Raw genomic sequence first — 21,502 nt, 5'->3', positions numbered from 1 at the left:
ACTTTTCAAATCCCAAGTCAAGTTGGGAAAATAAATTATAGTCGGTTGCCTCCCGTTGCCTAAAAAGATCTGTGTGCTCTGAGCTTTCTTGTGAGTTTGAAGAGACAGTTTCCTGGTTTTAGACATGATATATGTTGTTGGAATCCCTCCAAATGACAGAGGGTTGCAGTGGGCAGTAGAGGACACAGGCATGCCACTGTGATTTAGGAATAACTTTCTGCCAGTGTTGGGAGCAAGCTCAGAGGTGTTTGGGTTAGGTCCCATTTGTCAGTGGGAGCGTGGCATCCCACATGGTCATGACTTCTTCTTATTTAAAATGGAGTGGGAATCCTGGAAAAGGAGGGGTACCTCATTTGGACTATATCAGCTCAGTACTCTGTGAAACGTCTTTGAAAGTAAAACTTTGAATAAAAGCCTTGAAAAAAGGTGGCAGGAGATGAGGAAGAAGTGCTGTGCCTGGTGTTAGACCCAAAGGCAGTGGCAATATTGTGACCTCAGTCCCTGACCTCTACCTGGGCTGCTGGGAATTAAAATGAATGGCCCTCACCACAAGGCAGGTTTTGCTTTTTTCCTGGTTGTATGTGCCACTATCCCACCTTTTATTGCAGCCATTCATCATTGGCAGAAAGACTGGGAGATGATATTAAGGTTGTAGAATATGTCTTTTGTATCAAAGCTTCCCGTTTCTTTTCACCCTCTACTTGCCTGTTCCCTTGCCTATATTCTGTTCCTGTTGGGTTTTGCCCCTCTCTCCAGACCAGTCATCCCTTGGCCCAGCTCATGAATGATTGCTTTAATAATATTACAGCCCCTCCATTTTCACGTGTGAATGACCCAAGTGACATGTGGCTTGTAATCAGACCAGGAAGAGATTTCTACCTTCACCCTTTAAAAGGCCACAGAAAATACAGAGAATAGGATCCTGCCTGTCTTGCAGTGGCCCCAGACAAGCATTTATGGCTGTGCAGTAGCTTGCAGACACTGCCCATTTGAGGGAAAGCTTTACCAGCCACACCTGGCCATTGTTTTTCCTTCTCTGCATTTATTCAAAGCTTGGAACCATGTGTACACCACAAAGATGGGAATTGAAGAAAAAGAGTACATGTAGAATTTACCAGCTGTTTAAGTCTTATTGTTGCCTTCTGTATCGATCAAATCCCTTGCCTCTTAATTGGATATTGACTGTTGTGAGGCAAATAAGGCAAGCTGTCAGAGGGGGGAGGGATGGGGCACGAGGTTTATCTTAATGGTATGTTGATCATGACTAGTCTATAAAAGCCAGTGGGAGAGGAGTTCATTAAACCAGCCTGCAATTGCTTTAAAAAAATATGCTCTGAGTCAAGATGATTAATCATATATGTGACACTGCAATCAGAGAAAATCCGCATTGTTGCTCTGGTATTTACAATGCAAAAGCTTGAAATACGCAAATGCATGAAAACAAATTCACTAGGGGCAGCTATCTGCTTGGTCTGTGAGCCTTAGGTAACCCTTACTAACATCTGACAGGGCTTTTTTTCTGGTGTTTGTTTTGGGGTTTTTTTTCTTTTATTTTTTCCTCCTTGGTCTTGTGTTCTGTCTCCCTACTTCTCTGGCAGGCTCATTGGAAATGTGTGCTTGCCCTGTGCCCAAATCTGTCACCTGGACAGGGGAACCCATGTAGAAATGGCAGCAGTGACAAGGGACACTTGAGCTATCTGACAGTGAAACACACAGAACACTTTGGAAATTGATTTTATCTCATAAATGGTAATAATCAGGGAATGTGAAGAGAGAGGGAAAGCTTATTGCCTATGCTGGTGTGAGCTCCCTGTTACACAAATGGGAGCTACTGGCAAGTCTGTCATATATTTTCATTTCTTTCCTGGCCATATTTTAGGCTGGGTATTGGATATGTTGCAATAACTGTCAGGCATGGTCCATTAGTGTCTCTGGATCAGGCCTGTTGTGAATCAGGAGGGAGATTAGCAGGATAGGCTCACGTTTGTGAAGATCCCACACAGCAGTGACTTGTTGAAAAAACGTTCAAGGGGGCAATAAACAAAGTTTATTTCAAATTATTTCAACGTTATGTGTTTGTTATTATATTTATTCTTTGACAATTTGTAAGTGGTTATAAAAAATTTATGATGTGGTTAAAGGTTTGTGCAGTTTGAAAAATTAGCTTTTGAGGAAGCCACCTGAACACTTCTCACATATCACCGTGCCATGAAGTGTCAGAGAAAGGGTAGTGCAGTCCTGTGGAAGGCAGGAGTGCTGCCTGGGTATTGGCTGATAGAGAAAGGAAGAGGCCATAAGTCTGGAATGCAGTAGGAAAGGAATATGAGGCTTAATGCAGAGTTTGCACTTGAGAGCTTTAGGCAGTTCCCTGCTTGAGCAACTGGATTGAGGCTGTACCACCTTATCTTGCATGTGTCCTTATCTTGCTTGAGTCACTTAACATCTCAAACCTTCTACTCCTCTTCCTACAAAAATTAGAAAAGCAATCCAGGGCAGTTGACACGGATGGTTTTAATTCAGTTGCTCTTTCTGGATGTACTGGGAGACTGAAAGTGATCACCAGTTTTTTCTAGGTGTATTATGACCCTTGTAGAAAGGACCATAAATGTACAGCATTGCAAACGGTATAAAAAGAAATACCCTAGTTCTGCCTGGAAGGATGAAAAGTCCAGCAGGAGATCAGGGTTCTTCTACAAAGTATATGAAACAAAACTGGGGGAAGGGGAGGAAAAGTTTTATAGAATCCAGAAAGCTGAATGCATTTTTTGGTGTAATGTTTAAGTGCAGTAGGATGAAAGTTATTACTTTAGCAGGTACTATAGTAGTACTGTTACTAGTATTTCCTTTTGATCCACTTATAATATTCCTTACATTATAATAGAGTTTGCAGCTTGCATTTTAAACATAAACTGTGGAGAATTTTATACCATGAAATCCTGAGTGAAAAATTTAATACATAATGCTGGACCATTCAGAGTCATAGCCTGTGGAAGGCAAGCATTTAAAAAAAAAAAAAAAAAAAAAAAGATCCTTAAATAACTGTTTTTCAGATTTGCAGGCACATTTGTTTGGATTTTTTAGTGTGCTTCAGTTATGCAAGAAAGTGAACGTGACAGTCCTCAGTTGCTTTGACAAGGATAATTTCAGAAACACTGCCCTATCATTCCACAGTTTGGCACCTTCTCCTTCTTTGTTGTAATGCATTTTTTCTGAATTGGCTTTTCTCAGCAAAACTGCCTGTTTGTCAGGAGATTTTACATGTGTTCAGAAAAGGATGATGAAGTGGTGTGGGCTGGGTTTGGTTAGAATAGCAGGTTTGACCTGGTGACTATTTGTTTTTGAAGTCAGGGAGTATTTCGTCTGTCAGCACAGTGGAGAAGTTTGCAGGATATTCAGAATTAGATATTTTCTCAGGGCTTAATCACACTGGCCTCCTGAAGTTGCTTCCATACCAAACTTTCTCCTAAACACGAGGACTTGAAATGTTTTTCTAATCTAGTCAGCCATTAGTGGTTTTGCATTCAGGTTTTGTATTTGCTTTTGAAATGGCAACTAAAATTTGAACAAAGGTTGGAGTTTGGGTCTAGATTCATCACTGTCTGCCCTGAACATGTCCCAGTAAGGCAAGAGCAGCTGTGAGCAAGAGCTGTGACAGCAACAGGGAGCCTTGTCTTGCTGAGGATACCTGCAGAGGATTGAACCTCAGGCTCTGCTTAGGGACTTTGCAGGGACATCTTTGCTCCTTCTTGGGGACCATATAACTTCCCTCTGGGAAAGGGACTCCACAGTTCTGTGTGGTAATGTATGGGAGCCAGGAGCAGCTGAGTGCCAGGGAGAGATTTCAAGGAAGTCTATGGAGAGACCCCAGGCAACAAAATGGCAGCAGAAGCTGTCTCCTGCAGTATGCCCTCTCCTCAGGGGCTGGGCAGAGCTGCATGGGCAGTGCCAAGGTCTGGCTTGTCACGGTGATGTTGTTCTGCTGCTTTCTCTCCACTGGTGCCTTCTTCCAGCATAAACAAGGGCTGGATTCCTAACTGGAGTAATGGGTGGGGATGTGCACGTGTGTGTTGGTACATGTGCTTGTGTGGCCTGTCTGGGGAGAGGAGAGGAGGCAGCAAGTCAGCAAAAGCCCTTCCAGTTTTCTTTTGCATGCTTAGTAAAGAAGTTACAAGAGGGCATATTCCCAATTTCTTTTTAACTTTGTAGATCACCTCCAGTAGACAGATTGTCTCGCAGACCACTTCCCCTCCTCTTGGCGATCAAATAACATTCCTGTGGTGACTACAGCAGTTGCTTACATGGAAAAATAACATTAGGAAAGTATTTAATGTATTTTTAGCTGTCTTTAAATGCATTTTAGCAGCTGGAAACAAGGGGAGCACGTGACCTGCAAGCTCTCCATAGACCACCACCAAGTGTGCAGGAAGTCACTGCTGGTAAAGAGACTCCAGGCTGGAAAATGTTGGGTAGGGTGGTCATCTCTAACCCGTATGGTCACCAGAGGTCAGGCTAAAGAGATAAGCTCAATTTTTGTGGGATGTAAATGATAACAACTTGATAAACAATCAGCATGACTTTAGGTCCTTTCTTTTCACTGATCTGAGTCTTGGAAGATTTTATGAAATCTTGTTTTGATATGTTTTCAAAATACCTGTGACTTTTTCAAAAAATCTTAAGAAGATTTTAAAGGTTTGGAGTGGCAAAATATTACAACTGTAGAGATTAGTAAATAGAGTGCAGCTGAGAGAGGCAACAAGCAAGTAAATACCGCTTATTCCATCACTCTGTGATTCAGGAAAATCTTGAAATCCTTGTGAAGAGCAAACCTCTCATCAAACATTAGTGGGAGCTTTTCCTTAGGGAGGACTTTCTCTGAGCTGAGGGCTTGCTCATTCCTGTAACTGTGTGGTTGTTGAACCAGGGAACATCCTCTCTGGATCATCTTCCCTGGGCATGTTCCATTCCCAGCACAGGACCCTGGTGTTGGGCTCCCCAACCACCCAGCCCACAGCAAGCACATTCATATTTCTGGGAAAAATATACCCAGCAGGTGGAAGTTTAGTACTATTTTTACTATTGCTGGTACAGTGAATGTAAAGAGCATGATAATTGATTAACTGGGACAACAGAAATGCACAGGAACTAGAATTTCAAGGATTAGGGTCTCCCCGAGGATTTCCTTCGAGTTTCAGTGAAAGGAGAGATAACCTTTGTGGTGGAAACGGAAACAGAGCTTTCAGTTCCCATCTGCAGCCAGCCTCTGGAGACAATGGCATTAAGGGTGATGTGAATTTCCTCTGTTCATCGCCACGGGACAGGAGCCCCGACGCAATTATCTGCACTTCTATAGCAACGCCATTCAGCTCCTTGCAGCTTATTCTCTGTCCTAGCAGAGACATTCAGCTAATGCCTGCTGCCTTGAACGTATCTGGGGGTAGCATTCCCTGTTTCATCTCTTTTAAAGGACATTTATGGAAATCAGGTGGCAATTTTATCCCAAGTAAGCAGACTAATATTCTGTCACTCTGCCTTACTCAAGTGACTGTTGCTCTTAATGTTAGGTGGTTTCGGTTAAGTGGCATTAGAGTTTTGTGGACTAAGCAGTAGGATTTTGTTGCAAATGCATTGTCCCATTTTAGTGGAAGATTTGCATTAACAAGTTCCATCTTAATAAATTATTTGGCTCAACCTGCCTTGTGACTTATACTATCGTAAGATCCTGCCCTTAATATTAAAATGTAAGCACAGATTTCCTTTCCCAAGGCTAAAGCTGCATAAAAAGGCTTGCACTGAAGCTCAGGAATCCTCTGTCTGGATCAAGACAATTTTTCTCTGAGAATAAGGAGAAGCAAATATCCACGCTCATTGGAGAGGAGGAAATTCTGCTGTAGATTGTTCTTCCTCCGTTGTGTTAAAAAAAGGAATCTTGACTGAATATATAGTCTGTTTCCAAACTATTGGCATCTTTCACAAATATAGGCTGGCTGGCTTACGAACAAATAGCACAGTTTCTGTAGCCAAAGATAGTTGTCATCATACACTTATTAATGAGTACACATATCTCTGAACATCAAATGCTGTGCTATTTTCAGAGAGATCCTTTCAGATCCTGTTTTCTGGTTTGGTTTTTTAATTTTTTTTTTTCCTTAGCCTCCTGCCATTTTCTTTCAAAGCTCAGTGGTAGATAGCAGAGGAAAAAGGGACCTAGGAAAGGAGATCCTCTCACCTGTCCAGCTTCCCCACATCAGGAGCTACTCCATGCATGTCATTCCTGGCAGATGTTGCCTAATCTGCTCTTAAAAAACTCCAGTGATGGGGCTTTGACAGTCTCCTTAGGCAATCTGCTCCAGTGCTTTGCTGTACCTGTCATTAAGAAGGGCTTCTGATATCTAACCTGCAATTAAAGGCCATGATTTCCCACACAACCCATCATCAGGCTGACCTTACAGCCCAACCACCTCCACCAAGTCAGCTGCAGTTTCCTCACTCAATCATCTTTGCCAGCCCCGCTCCTTGGGCAGTGTGCTCTGCTCTGGCAGTAGCAGTGTGTGTGTGTGTGTGTGTGTGTGTGTGTGTGTGTGTGTGTGTGTGTGTGTGTGTGCCACTGGTCTTGCCAAGTGTCCAGCCTGGTGTCCCAGAGGCTGGCAATGGGCCGGTTTCCCTCTCGGATCCCATGCAGCTGACGGGAAGGCGGCTGTCCGCCAGTAGAGGGTATTGAATTAGGAGAATCAGTAAATCCCAGGAGAGGCACTGCCACTGTGAAGTTGCAGCAGTTTTGCACTGATAAAACTAGCAGTGCTAACCATGGTTCCAGGCCTCAGAACATGAGCTGATGCCTTTTCTTGTCCTGGAACAAAATGTGCTGTGAGAGGAGTTGTTCCATATATTACATGTATGCATTCAATCACATCTAGCAGTTAGTGCATACATTTTTTGATGAGTGCGTTCCTGTAATGATTTTAGCAGTATTAAAGCTTTTTTTAAAAAAATCAGAGTGATCACAGATTTGGCTCAGTTTTTTTTGCACTTGTTTCCTTTTGAACAATAGCATCCCACGGCAGCCAGGCCTGATGGCAAAGCTGTAGATGCCAGCTTGCTGTGAGTGAGATGCTGGGGAACCGAGGCAGTCACGAGGTGTGCAGCAGTGATTGAGAGTGGGTCAGTGTAGGCACAGATGCATCACAATATGACCATTGCAAGATAAATTCTGAGCCACTTTTTTAATATGCTTAGAACAGTAATGAACATTGTAAGAGTATTTCCTTCTGCAAATTATTTACGACTGGAAGATGGTAGTAATGAATTAATGGAAAGATACTGGAGAATTAGTCCTGACTGCTCAGAACAGGTGTTTTTTACAATGGAAACCAGCTAGCTAAATTGGGTGTATTTCTGCTGCCTGAGCAAATTTTGGCAGTATGTAGCTAAACAGGTTTTGAGACTAGGAAATTTTAGTGACATCCAAAATTAAGTACAGCAAGATTTAGATCAGTAGGAGCAGGAGCATGTTTCTGTCAGCAGGGGTGAATAACCTTTGTGTAACTGGCAGTTTTGGTAAGCAGGTCAAGTTCAGTGGGGTTTGTCTCTGTATTTTGACAGATGCACTCCAAACACCCTGATATCCATTTCATTTTACAAGGTGTGTGTGTGCACCAAGGCAACACTCCAGAGGGTCACTGGCAGGTTACAATGTGCCAGCCATCACATGCACAATGCAGTGCGTGGTGCCAAGATAAAATTTCAGGGGTCTGGGGGCACCAACAGCGTTCAGAGCCCCACACAACACCTCTGCCCCACCAGTATCTCCCTAGCTGTCCCTCACTGAGCATCCCATTGGCATCTGTTTTCCCAGGCTGACAGGTCTCTTTCTATTTGTGCAAGGCATTTTTAAGGCGTTCATCCCCCAGCTGTCTTCTAGATGACCTGGAAGAACTTCAGTGAGTTGCCCATATTTCTTCAAAGAGGAAAGGACAAAATTTATTTTCAAAATTTATAGAATTTTGAGGTGTGTTTTTTTTAGAAAACCTGGTTAGATTTGAACTTTATATTCCAAGCAGCATGGAGGTAGATTTATTGTGAAAGAGAGCTTTTAGTTTCAAACTAATAATTGGAAGAATACATTTAAATCTTTGTCAGTATAAAAGTGACTTCAGATGTTCAGGAATCCTCTTTCTTGTGGTTTTAAAGGAAAATTTTAAACATTTTTTACCCCACAACTATTGAGGGCTTTGAAAGAAAATACCCATAAACTGTTAGGAATCATACAGAATGAACCTTTTTCCTACTTCCCTTGTGCTTGTAATCATCATCAATTTTAGGTACTTCCCAAAATATACCTTTGGACAAATTTTTCACCATTAAAAAAGGCATTTTCTGTTGGGCAAACTGTGCTCACACCCCGTGGCTGACAAGCAGAGGCCCGAGTCAAAGCCTGCTGGAGTCAAGGGGCTTTCACTGAGGTGCAGACCCTGCATGTTTTCCTTATCGCCAGTGCTGTTAGGCCACATCTCCCCTTCCCCAGCCCATCTCCTTGGGGAGAGGCAGAAGCCTGTTTGAAGACAAACAAGTCGCAGAGCCTGCAAGGTGTAAATATCTTTCATAAATGCCAACGCCAAAAAGCCGGCGCGCCGGGCGCGTGACACGCGGTGACAGGCAGCTCTCGGCGTGCGGGGGGTGAGCGAGGTGCCAGCTCTCCCTGCCACAGGCACTGAGGTGTGCCCGGATTGCACCTGGGCATCCCTGGGCACCCCTGTCCCGGGAGCACACACGGGGCAGCAGCAGGGATGGGCGCAGAGCTGCGACTCCCGGCCCCGCTGCCCCTGCCTGCACCCCTCGTCCCCGATGCGGTCACCTTGCCTCTGCCCTCCTCCTCTCCCCGGCTTCTTTGGGCAGGGGCTGATTTAAATAGGTTGGCAGGGAGCCAGGAGCTCATCATTTTAATGCAGTGTAAAATGGAATGTGCATAATTGTATGCAAGCCATATGTGAGGGAGACAGCTCAGCTGTGAATTTTGGGAGGCTGTGAGAGGGAGAGAGTGAACAGTCAGGAATCAGATGAGATGGAGCGGAACGGAGTGCAAGTGTCACTCAAATGAACAGTGTAATGAGCGTATTGCTGACACTCCTCCTTTCACCTGCTTCTCCCTTTTGCTTTAACTCAAAAAGCAGAAAACACTCAAGATGAGAAGGGAAAAATACTATATGCAAGCAGGATTGGTAATGGGCTCTGGTAATGTCTCCATTTAGACTTCAGCTTTCTTAATTAACAGTGTAGTTACAAATAACCAGTAACTTTTAATGCATCTTTGTCATTAAATATTTTGACCGCATTTGACTGAAGGATCATTGTTCTCACTCAATGATTGCTCCTTTCAAAGCTTCACTTAAACATGGAGGGGGAATCCATTTATTTGTAATAGTATTACATGTAAATTATGAGTATGAAAGCTTTTATTTTTTTAATTTCTTTTTTGGCCTTACTGTTAAACTGAAAATACAAGTACATCATCTAGGGATTGCTTAAGCATGTCAAAAAGTAAGTTTAAACGAGTACATATGTAATGTAATCCTGAAAAATGCCATGGAGTAAATTGAAACCCTGAGTTACTCAGTTTCCAGCTCAAATATTTCATTTTGGTTTTGTCTTTTGTTGTTCTAATTATTACTCCACAATGAATTTGCATGTTCAATCTAAGCTATGTAAGAAAACAGCATCCCAAGTTCTCATATCTAAAAGGTGTACTATTTAAAGAAACTTTTTAATAATGTTGTATTTTGGGATTCCCGTCTGTTTTAATGATCTGAGCTGTTATGCTTTTAGCTATTTTTTTCCTTCCATTATTTGTAAGTCCCTAAATAGGCCATTATATTTCCCTTCAGGCTAGAGATGAAGATGGACATGCTGAAAATTTTCCCCAGCAGCACTATGCTAAGGAAACTCCAAGACTTGCCTTCAAGAATAACTGCGAACTACTTGTAAGAATAACATACTTACAACAAGTCTAGATTGTTACTTTAGCACAGTGAAAACCGTTTTTTAAAGGCTTTTGTTCATTATGACATACATTATGAAATATGATAGGTTTTTTTTTTACTGTTTTAGCGTTCTAATGCTAGTTCTGCTATCCGTGAACAGTTTAAGATCTTAAATTGCTTGGAAAATATCATATATTTGATGTCAGCACGTGAATGGCCTTGTCTTACTACCTTGTCTTGCACTGGTAAATCAAGGGGAGCCATGCAGGGAGTGGCTGGTGATGCACGGAAAGCCCCCCACCCCTTCCCCCAAGGCACCCCAAAACTCACTCTCCCATGCACCTTTTAGCTCTGCCTTGTTTTCGGGTGGTGGTACTGCATTTTGTTCTGCTAACAGGCAGTCCTCCCTTCAGAGCTCGCCTGTTCCTCCCCTTCATAGCTGCATGCAACCCAGAGCATCCTCTCCTCTCCACTCCTCTCCTCTCCATTCCTCTCCTCTGCTGTGGGGAAAGAGCGAAAGCCAGGAAAGCACTTACAGGGAGCCTGGAGTGTTTACAAGCCATAAGAGAGATGATATCTGCTGTGAAAGAATCTCTGTTCCAAGGCAGGGTTAATTCACTGTTCATTTTAGCGTTTGCAGCTAGACAAGATTAAAAGCAAGCAGGAATGCCTATTATATTTCTATTAAATGAATCTGTTGGGACCTAATGTTCTTGATTAGCTTGCGAAAATTAGTGCTCCACCATGAGTTTTTCTGTTTGCCTAAAGTAAACAGAGGATGAATTGTCATACATTTAAAAGAGATTCATGCATGGCTTTCGAAAAGGCAGGTTTAGATACATGCATAGATCTCTCCCTTGCATTCCCCTTTCTTCTCATCTGTACTTAAGTAAAATGTATCATTTGGCTAAATGGAAGTGTTTATGGAGAGCCAGTACACGGGGTTTTACTTTGAAACAACATTTCTTTTTTTCTGGTTGTAACCAGAGAAGAGGCGGGTGGCAGTGCAGGAGCAAGCTGCGTTTTATCTGCATTATTGCCCGTGCCTGCTCCCGCAGGATGCCAGGCCAAGCGCTGCTCTGGGTGCCCCAGGTGCAACAGGCAGTGAAAGTCGAGCTGATGAGCTGATAACCCAGCACTGAAGCTGGCCTCCAGGTCCAGTCAGCTGGCCAGAGAAGCCCACAGCAGGAAGCAGCAGCTCAGGGCTGGTGGCCAGTCCCTGCTCCCCACACTGCCCAGAGCACAGAGCATCTTGGCCACTCCTGCACTACTGAGCCTGCGCCCTCCTGCCCCACAAGTGTCCCCTGCGCTGAGCCAGCCCTTGGTTAGGTAAAGACAATGCTTTTTAAACCCATGAGTGTCACTTGGAAGGTTCAGTTTGTTACCAGTATAATTCTCCCCAGCCAAAAGCAAGGTGACCCAGGAGATCTGGTCTTGGGTCCTCTTAAACCCTTTGCAAAGTTCCTGGTGGTTTCTGGGTTAGCAGTGTTACATCCTAAGGAGAGGGGACTAGACAAACACAAAGGGTGGTTCCCTGGTGTACTCATAATTCCTGTGCCAAATAAATGAAGCTTTTTCATCAAGGCCATGCTTAATTACTGTGCTGCTAATCAGGCCTGACGAACCATCACAGCACACCAAGATGCTCCCAAAGTCAGTAGGGCTTCTTGGTGCTGGAGAAACTTAGTAATAGAGACAACATGGATATGTCATGTAATATTTCCATTGAAAATCTGCTTTATATTTAGTGCAAGCCATCAATGAACCAATTAACCCACTTTGTGCTATTAAAATCAAGCATTCTTTTAATGCCCAGTTGCTTATAGGCAAATAATGAATATGTACCTCTGCTATCTTTAAAGATGTATTTTAGGAACTTTCAGTGAAAATATGATGTTGAGCCTAGGTGTGGGTGGTGGGGGAGCTAGTGTTATTTGTTGAAGGTTCTATGTGTTTCACTGAGAGGTAGTGTTATTCCTTCTACATTTTACTTTATGGAAACAATGCTATATTAAAATGTGCTCAAAATTCGAAAGCTAATTTCACCAGAACTGGCCATCAAGAAACCTTCTTTCTCTTAAAGGCTACTCAGTATCCTTGAGAGAGGAGAAAAAAACCAAAACAAACATAAAAGAAAGGAGTGGGGACAGCTGATCCTCTAAAAAAATATTTTCCCAATGGTGAAAACTTACCCAGAATCTAACAGCACGAGTCAGATGCTGGCTGAGGGAACAGACGAGATTTTATAAATCAAAGAGAAACTGAAACTTGTTTATGCTTTTGAGAATGAGGAAATCCTTGGAGCTTTCTGAGGGCAGTTCAGAGTAAATAGAGTAATAGTCTGTCAGGTAAAATTGGAGGCTTGAGCTCAAAAATGCATTTTTTGCTTTAGGGTTCAGCTGCCATTTTCCAGTGAGGTTAGTTTCGGCAAAGGCAGGCTCCTCAGTTTGGGAAATGCTCATGCTGGGAGAGTGCTGCCAGCCGGGATCCAGGGCTGGGTTGCCGCTGCTGGGTCTGCATGCCAGGGCTCTCCCTCAGGAGCCAGGCTACACTGGCTGAATCTTAACATCCCAGGCCACAGGCACACACAGCAAGCTTTAACTCTTCAGTACTTGGAGAGATTTTAAAGCATGGTAACATAGAGTATTAAAAATTTAACATGGAGGATTACAAATTGTATGCTTTCTTTAGTGCTTACACACCACAAGAGCAGATAATTTGATGAGATAGAACTCAGCTTTTCTGTTTGGTTTTTGTCTTTTTTGAATGTGAGCAAGTTTGATAAGAAATAGAAGGAAGAAAGGTATAATTTAGGCAGAGGAAACCCTGAAGTGTGTTCAGTAGTTCTGCTCATTAAGAAAAGCAGTGACAATTAAATATTCTGGTTAGTATAGGAAGCCATTTTGCAGTTATGGGATTAGAACAGGGAATTCATTTCCCAAGCTAAATCCATATATGTTGTGTCCTGGGATTTGTTGTAGGGCACAAAACCCAAAATGGTTAAGATGCTCTAATCAATGAGCAGATCAGATTCTCCTTGTGGACTTCACAGTATTTTTGAGAATCATGTTGTCTAAAGTTTAGCTATCCATGCTAAATATCGGGAACTACATAAAAGAAATCTATTTTTAAAGAGCCAGGTCAGCATGCTGTCTTGGCCAGCCATCCATTCTTCTCCCATAGGCACTGCCTCAGGATTTCAATTTCTTATTCCATGAGTGGCTGGAAGCTTTTCTTTCAGGCACATCTCTTTGTTTCCAGAAGGAAAAGGCAGAATTTAGTCCCTGCTGTAAGCTGATTGTCAAGAAACAGTACAGTCCAGCTAACAGTGGATGTGGGGAGAAAGATGGGATTAACTGCCAAGAAAGGGGAGGCTGGAGTGAAAAGGCCAGCAAGGAGCTTGCAGCCCCAGCTCTAGCCGGATGAAATTCCTGAGCCATTGCCTAGAGAAAGGAAAAATCCATCTGGCACCTACCCAGGTTAGTCAGGGTAGGGAGAGTCATGCTTGGTTGCCTTTTAACAAAAGTGGGAAAGAAAAACCAGAAGTTCGTCTTTCCTCCCCCCATTTACTCAAATATTGAGTCAAGTTTTCAGATTGGCATGCTGCTCTATGAGGCAAGGAGGGTTTGATGGGTTAAGGAAATGAAACATCAGGTTGCTTTCCAGATAATTTGTTTATGGAGATGATGTGAGTACCACCCACTGCTGTGGGATTATATGTAAAGCAAACAAATAACCAAACAAAACATAAATATCCTGGAAAAAAATTCATTTCCAGTCCTATACCTAGTTGAATCCATGCTTTTTGTGCAGAAAAATCCTCATCTTTTCATCTTTGAAATAAAAAAGTCCTGTTCCTAGTAGTTCTGCTCCGGGAGGATAAATTTGTGAATGCAGTATGAGATGAATTATAAGTCCTAGTGCTTGGAAGCTATTATGTAAAAGACTCAAAATAAAACATGCTTGCTATTGGATTTAATGCAAACTCACCTACGGCTAGTTATCTTTAATCATTGACAAAAAGAGGCAGAGAAAACTCTGAAAACACATCTACAATGGAAACATGAAATGCAAATTGTTCTCTTAGAGCAAAAGGCCTTTGGGGAGGCTCCGGCAAAGCTGTGGTGAGCCAGAGCTGCATCTGATGCTTTGCCTGAAGTCGTGTCACTGTGCTCTGCTGTTCCAGCACTAGAGGCAGAATCAGGACAAGGGGCACGTGTGGGGCACCCAGACAGGGCAGTGGGGATGCAGGCAGGTTAACTTCAGAATTATGGCACTGACATGTGGGAAAGATTTTGCACCTACTAGACTGATATTTGAAAGTACTGAGAGTATTTGTGATCAGATGAGGCTGATAGGTTTTAGTGTTGTAGATGAGTTAAATGTAAATATGCATATTGGTATCCTTTGAAGGTCATGAGAGTTTTGGTTTCAGAAAGTGAGGCTTAAATTCATTTTTTTAAGGTGCCTGACCTGCTTACTGTGCCCCAGTATCAAGCAAAACCACTCCCTATTAGTGCCTCAGCAGCAGAAGAAAATACCTCTCAGGCCATTTAAAATCACAGTGCCTTCAAAAAAGGACTGAATTAGGGAGAAATAGCTTTGCTCATTCTGTCCCTTACCTTTCCACCCTTTTTGTCTCTCCTTTTTGTCTCTCTCTCTTCTTATTCATAGCAGAGTGGAGAGAGGGGAAGAAGTGCACTTCCTCCTGTGCTTATTCTGGATCTTCCCTCTTGGGTGCAAATCAGCAGAGAGAAAGGGAGAGCACTTCCTTCATTCTGGCCAAGGATGGGAATATGCATAGCTTTTGGCCTGAAAGCTGGAGCAGAAGCGCTGCCCAGCAGCTCTGAGGGGTGCAGGGCCACAGCTAGCCTGTCAGGTACAATCCTGTGGTCAGGAGGCAATTCTGCTACCTTGGAGGGGCAGGAGAGGAGAGGAGAGGGGGAAGAGACCTGTGACACCTTATGGAGTTCCAGATCGTAGAGCTACTGAGTCTGATGAGAGTTTAAAACCTCCACAGCCATGTTTAAATGCTGTTTCAGCATCAACAGATGCTTGTCTCACTGCTGGTGCAGTTTTTTGGTGGTTTTCTGATGGATTTCATCAGTTTCTTGCCTCAGTTTGTCTGAGGGCAACTGGTAGTCCTGCATCAGTTGCACTGTGGCACACGCAGTGTTTCAAGCAGATGACTGTGCAAAACCCCCAACAACCATCATTGGAAAGCCCACTGTGGGTTTCAGGGTCCTTGGATCAGGCACAGAGAGCTGTCAGAGTGGTGGTTATGGCCCTGGAAAAAAAATATGGGGAAAAGCAATTGTAGCAGTGAATTGATACTGATGCTCTTAAAACCTCAGTAATCTTGGCCACATGAAATCCAACCTTTCTTGTGACTGAAATAACAGTGACGCTTAGGTCATATGGTGGATTAATCGCCTGTAGTGTTTCATTTTCAAAAACTAAATTGTCCATGAGCAATGGCAGAGTATTTTGAAACTAAACTCCCCAAAACCCCACTGAAAACCTTGCACTCTGTTTCTCTTCAAGTAAGGGCAACAAACCAGGAAAAATTATTCTGAATGGTTTTTTGTCCTTGATTGCCACCAGGCTGAATGAAGGGCTAAGTGGCACTTGCATGTTCCTGTTGAGTGCTGTGTAAATGCACTGAAAAAAGGCAGCATTCAGACCGTGGTCCTGTTTGCAGCCCTGGGGAGAGAGAGCCCTGACACCCAGCTCCAGCTGACCCTCCCTGCCTGCTGGCACAGATAGGCACCAAGGAGCACTGGGTGCCTTGGCATCTGTGCCGGGATCAGCATCCCGCTGGGATAACACGGGATCAAACACAGAGCTGCAGCCTGCCAGCCACCCTGCCACACACTGTCCCCAGGAAATTATAGTCCCTGGGCCTGTCTGCACACATCTATTTACTGGGTAAGAACAAATGCAGCCACTGTCTTGCCCGGCACCCAGGCTGTGTCCTTCTTGGCCCTGCTTTGTAATGATAGGTTTTTCTATCCCACAATGGAAGAGAATCCATTCCTCACATTATGGCAGCATGGACCAGACCTGGGAGGTTTTCTGTGCTGCAAGAGACTTTCTAGAGGATCCTGAGAGATTTCCTTGGTCTTTCAGGCCTTCTGCTCACCTTCCCCTAGTTTGCACCACCATGCTACTTAAAGTATTAAGCTTTTATTTCTTAACCCACACCATGCTTAGGACTCCACAACCTCTGATCCAAAGCCCAGTGAAATCAATAAGATCCCTCTTGTTCACTTGAGGTGGGTTCTGAATGACACCTTATGTTTTACAAACAAGAAAAGATGAATGACTACTTTGAGACATCTTCTCCTGTCTGACCAAAAACCTCAGCAGGCCACTAACAGCTAATTTGAAATGTAGAAAACATGATCTTTATTAATAATATCTAAGCCGAAGGCTGACATCAGAGACCTGTTGTAGGAACTAATAGAAAACAAAGGCCAAAGTCTGAGGTAGCAGATTTTCTGCTGGAAAGAAGATCCAAACCTCACTTCTTTTACACCCAGGGTTAGTGAGTGACCAGGACTTTGAGCACAAAGGAGGGTGAGGGATTCCCACAGCTCCCACAGAGGTGGGCAGGGGAGTACCAGTCACCCCTGGAGTGTCAAGGAGAGCCAGTGCCCAGCAACACATAAAATACAAAGTATGAAAGTCACAGGAGCATCAGGAAAGGGAAGAAGGAAGGGAATAAAAGGAATAAAATTCTCCTCCATTGTCAGGGATATGTCTTCCTCCCCAAGCAGGCTGGTACCTCCTGGAGCTCTACATAATCCCCATCTTTTCAACCCGGTGAGCCAAATTAAGGAGGATGATTCAGGGCTCTAAAGAGATGGACCCAAAGGTGTGAAAGGGGTGGGCAGCATGGGAAGAGGGGCAATGGGAATAGGACAGATTTGGGAAATACTATGGCTACAGGCAGTGAGTGTTTGGCCTTCTGGAGCCAAGGGTGAGCCATATCCCCTTTCCCACACCATCCATTTACATATGGGAAGCAACTTTGCCCCAGTGCCTCTAATTTAGCATTTTCCTTCATCCCAATACTGGAGCATTATTTTAGGATGTGGAATTTGACACTTTGTGAGCACAAGCTTGCCTTTTCTCAAAAGGAGGCATATTTTTAATTTTTAACATCACTGTTATTATTATTTCAAAAGAGAAGCAAAATGCATTTGTTAAAAAGGAAAACAATTAAAATCCCATTACAGCTCCTATTCTGTCATCTTCCTTCCCAGGACAAGTATTAAAATTTTCATTAATAAATCTGCACTTACTGATGACCTCTGAATAATTTCTCTAACCTTAATTTATCCTTACTGCAATACTGTGTTGTATTACTCTAGTTTTACTCTTTACTTTCCTTATTTGATATATTTACTGAAGTTACAATTTTTGTATTAAACCTCTTGTCACTAAAAAAATGATTTTTTTAAATATTAAAAAAGCCTGACAATCTTTTTATTTACCACAAATTTAAACATGTAAAAAGTTAAAAAACTACTAGATGAAATTACATTTGTTGATTAGGAGACTACTACTTAATAATGATTTCAATAAATTTTGAAGTAAAAAATCCCGGAAAAAATTGTCAGCCATTCCCCCACCCAAACCTCTATAAATTAAAAAAAAAAAAAAAAAAAAAAAGAAAGAAAAAAAAGAGGGGAAAAAAAAAGAAGGTTCATATCTCTTGGGAAGAAAACCAGTTGAGAATTGTGGCTTAGCTGTAGGAAACTGGCATTCATAACCTGTGTCAGGCACAGCATCACCAGCCAGGCAAGGGAGGGGATTGTCCTGCTCTGCTCTGCTCTGCACTGGGGCGGCCTCATCTCCTGTCCTGTGTGCAGTTTTGGGCACCACAATATAAGAAAGGCATTAAATTATCAGAGTGTCCAAAGGAGGCAACAGAGATGGTTGAGTCAACCAGAGTCAGTTTTATAGAATTTTAAAGAATAAAGATGTATCTTGTTCTAAAGGAAGTGAAGTGTGATAAAATTAAAATTCACTGGACTTCCTTCCATATAAATTGGAAATAAAATTTCCCAAGTCATCACCCAAAGCTATAAATAAATATCTTTTTGAGGTCTGTGCAGGGGATGGAGATGGCTCAGTAGGGCCTGTGGGATACACTGGCAGCTACCTGGGGGGAACCATCCCTTGCAACATATCTGTTTGGTATCCAGGGGCTCAGGTTCTTTTTCCCCTCTGACCCTGGCTCTCAGTCATGCAAGGTGTTAATTAGAATGGGTTTTATTGGGTCTGAACAGGTGCCTACATTAACAAGTGTCACTTTTTGTAATGGTGCAGTTGGCTTAGGTCTCATCTTGCTCATGTGTTGTCTTCCCCCTTCCCCCTGAAAAGTGTTTGAAGGCTTTGATCCCTTGTAGAGCCAACATACAGCATTGAGAGTAGGGTTTTGAAAATCAGGAGACTGTATTCTTTTTATGTCTCAGAGTTAAGATCCAGCCAGTGGGAAGGATGGTTGAGAAGAGCTTGGCCACCATTCAAGCAGACTGCAGGGAGGTTTGGGGCTGCTCTGGGACATTAAGTGTCTGACTCCATCTCATTGGGAATCCCTGGGGCTGTGAAGAGCTTCCAGGAATGACATCCCAAGAAGGAAGATTAGTGCTGCACAGTTGTCCGGGGAAGATCTGAATGCTGGGAGCACATATCTCACAGCTCACTGTCTGTGGCAGACACTTTTTTTACATCTCAGCAGTGACGTGTATTATATTGCTTTGGGGATGGGAAGAAAAACCCAAAATATAAATCCTGCATTTTATTATAGAAGTTAATACCAACAATTACATAAAATCTAATGAATTTCAGTTCTCACTTAATTGCTTCTGAGTAGTTCACTTAACTTATTATAAAGAAGCAAGGACATATTCATTTAACAAGCAGCAGCAGCCTTGGCCTAGCATCTGCCTACATTCTCTTTTCAATTAATCAATTATAGTCCAATGGTGTGTAATTACACATTAAAAAAGTTATTGGATATCACAGCATGGCTGTCCCAGGGGGCTCATGAATACACTAATATAACACACCTGTAATGACCTGTTCTCATATCTGCAAATTGCTCCCATTTCTCTCTCTCTCTCTCTTGTTGCTAAATGAAGATGAAAGCAATTACCATTAACTTTTTGAGTCACATCTAGTCAATGAGAGAGAAAAAAGATCCCTACCAGCATTCATAATAAATCTGGCTGTTGGTACTCGGAATTTTAACAGTAGCAGGCATCAGGCTTCAAGGCAGTAAATGTGCATCAGGATTATAAAGGGTTGTGGGCATCCCAGGTTTGTTCTGAGCACATGCTACACCCGCAGACAAGAGAAACAGGCAAGGTGGAAGGTCTTGCCAGTTCACTTCCAGGCATAATTTGCCTTTCTTGGTTGGAATCAAACTGAACTCTAGAACTGATCCCTATGCAGTGGCTCTAAAGTCTTTGCATAGCAACTAAGCCGTGTTGCTGCTTTGTTGGGTTTTTTTCCGAATGCGAGAAAGAACAAAATTTACTATGTAATGGCAGAAAGGCTTTGGTTGTGTGAGAGGATACAGGCACCAGTGCTCTCTTATTAATGCATAACAAATGAAACCAAGGAGAGACTCTTAATCTGCATAATGGAGTCTGACAGATTCTAAATTGGTGATTCAGTCAACTAAAGGGTCCAAAAACGCTCTGTGGAAGTGAGTTTTTGATGGCTCCACAAGTCAAAAGGGAGATGATTTCTATCAGCATTTTTATAAATGTTGTCTTGCACAGTGTTATTTTGATGTGCTGTTGTTTCTCACCCTGGGAAGAAGTGTCTGTTTCCCTACAAGAAGTTTGCTTGTTCTTGCTTTCATTTGCAGACCGGGGTCTTTCAGGTGGGTGTACATGCATCAGTATTTTGAGTACAGCTTTTTGCTTGTAGCAATCTGAAATATTCCTATGCTGTACACCTTTCCCCCCAGTCTGGCCCTAACAATTTCAGTGAAATCTTCATTATGCATGAGGTTGCTTCCCTGTTTGAAAACCATGCACATCTCCTTGTGCCTGATGTCTTTCAGGGTAGCAGGATAATCCTATGGGATTCAGGTGATCAGATGTTGTTCTCAGCTGCATTCACAGTAAGGTGATGGATGTTTCAGTGTGAGCTTCAGCTAGATCAACATTTCACTCTGGTTTTAACCAGTGCCATGTTTCTTCCCAGTTCCACAGCACCCTTTGGTTTAGGACATGGTTCCATTCACATGCCTGGCTGGGGCATCTCAGTATTTGGCATCCAGGCTGGAGTCTCTTTCTAGGTCCAGGAAGGCAAGCACTTGTAGAGTGGGAATTAGGTGTTGATTTAGGATTGCTTAAGCAATGTTTAGACATGCCTGTATCTGCTCATTAACTAGATAAATACCTTCCATAGGACACCTACATTTTAGGTACTACAGTCGTTGGCTGAGCTGCATATTCCTGCATGTGTCCAACATCAGTCTTGCATGTAGAGCCACTCAGAGGGACTGCTTGTATGCTTGGAAGTTAGGTATCTACTAACTTTATGTTTAGATATGTAGTCTACAGCTTTTAAATGGGGATGCTGTTATTTAATTGCCTTTGCATGCAATTTAAATTTGAGATTAAAATGTTAGAAGTGCAAAATGATGTCTCTTATTGAATGTTGTGTTATACTCCAAATAATGAACAACTGCATCCTTGGTATTTGAAAAGTTCATTTATTATGAATTATTATCTGATGCAGGAGTAAACAAGTACCAAGATTTACTTACAGGTATTTAAAAACAACTTGACTGCCCAGACATAGTAACTGAAGTAAGCAGAGCTGTGTGTGATAATCAGCTAAAAATGTTTCAAACAGAGAAAGGAACACAGTTATAGTCTAGAGTTTTAATATACAATACAATATTCAATTGTACAGGCTGGTTAAATATTCCACCTAAAGTATCTGTCAGTTGCCTCTCCAGCTGTATATTTTCTGTGTGTCTGATGGGGAGGAGGGTAGTATTTCACTCAGTTTTAAAAATTTGGTTTTAGCTCTATTCTCCACTAGAAGCTGTAACTCTTTACATGTCACTTTCCTAATTGAGCGATAAACTCTATATTGTACTAATACACTTTATTATGAGGAATAAACATACTTCTTCTAGACAGGCAGAGGAATAATTGACCACCTGTGGCCTGTCCCAAATGAACATTACTGCACATGACACTGAAATTAATGCGTCCTTAGTCAACATGCAAAGCAGTCATTTTCCAAGTGTTTTTTAGTGCTTGGGAAGGTAATACATCCCAATACGTTTCTGCTTCATTACTACATAGATTCCTGACTGCCAAAGGTAGAAGCACTTGGTATTCACCTGGCTACTGCCCCCTTCTCTCTCTGTTTCTTAGGCATTCAAACAGCAGCTTCATTTGTTCAAAACTTCAAGCAAAGGACGAGGTTCTGGCCCAAGCTAGGGATGCCTTTTCATCACTCTAGCAATGGAAAGAAGCCTCAAAAGT

At 42.6% G+C, this 21,502-nt stretch overlaps 1 protein-coding gene across 1 annotated transcript in view; it reads left to right on the top strand.

Moving 5' to 3' along the window:
* Positions 1–21,502, top strand: part of SOBP (sine oculis binding protein homolog) — a 112,533-nt gene that overhangs the window by 53,445 nt on the left and 37,586 nt on the right. Inside the window, exon 5 of the mRNA XM_058801985.1 lies at positions 9,879–9,974. Coding sequence (XP_058657968.1) covers positions 9,879–9,974 — 96 coding nt within the window. The remainder of the gene's footprint in view (positions 1–9,878; positions 9,975–21,502) is intronic.

The sequence above is a fragment of the Ammospiza caudacuta genome, chromosome 3, assembly GCF_027887145.1.
Source record: "Ammospiza caudacuta isolate bAmmCau1 chromosome 3, bAmmCau1.pri, whole genome shotgun sequence".
Taxonomy (NCBI): Eukaryota; Metazoa; Chordata; class Aves; order Passeriformes; family Passerellidae; genus Ammospiza; species Ammospiza caudacuta.
This window is presented reverse-complemented; position numbering and strand designations above follow the sequence as displayed.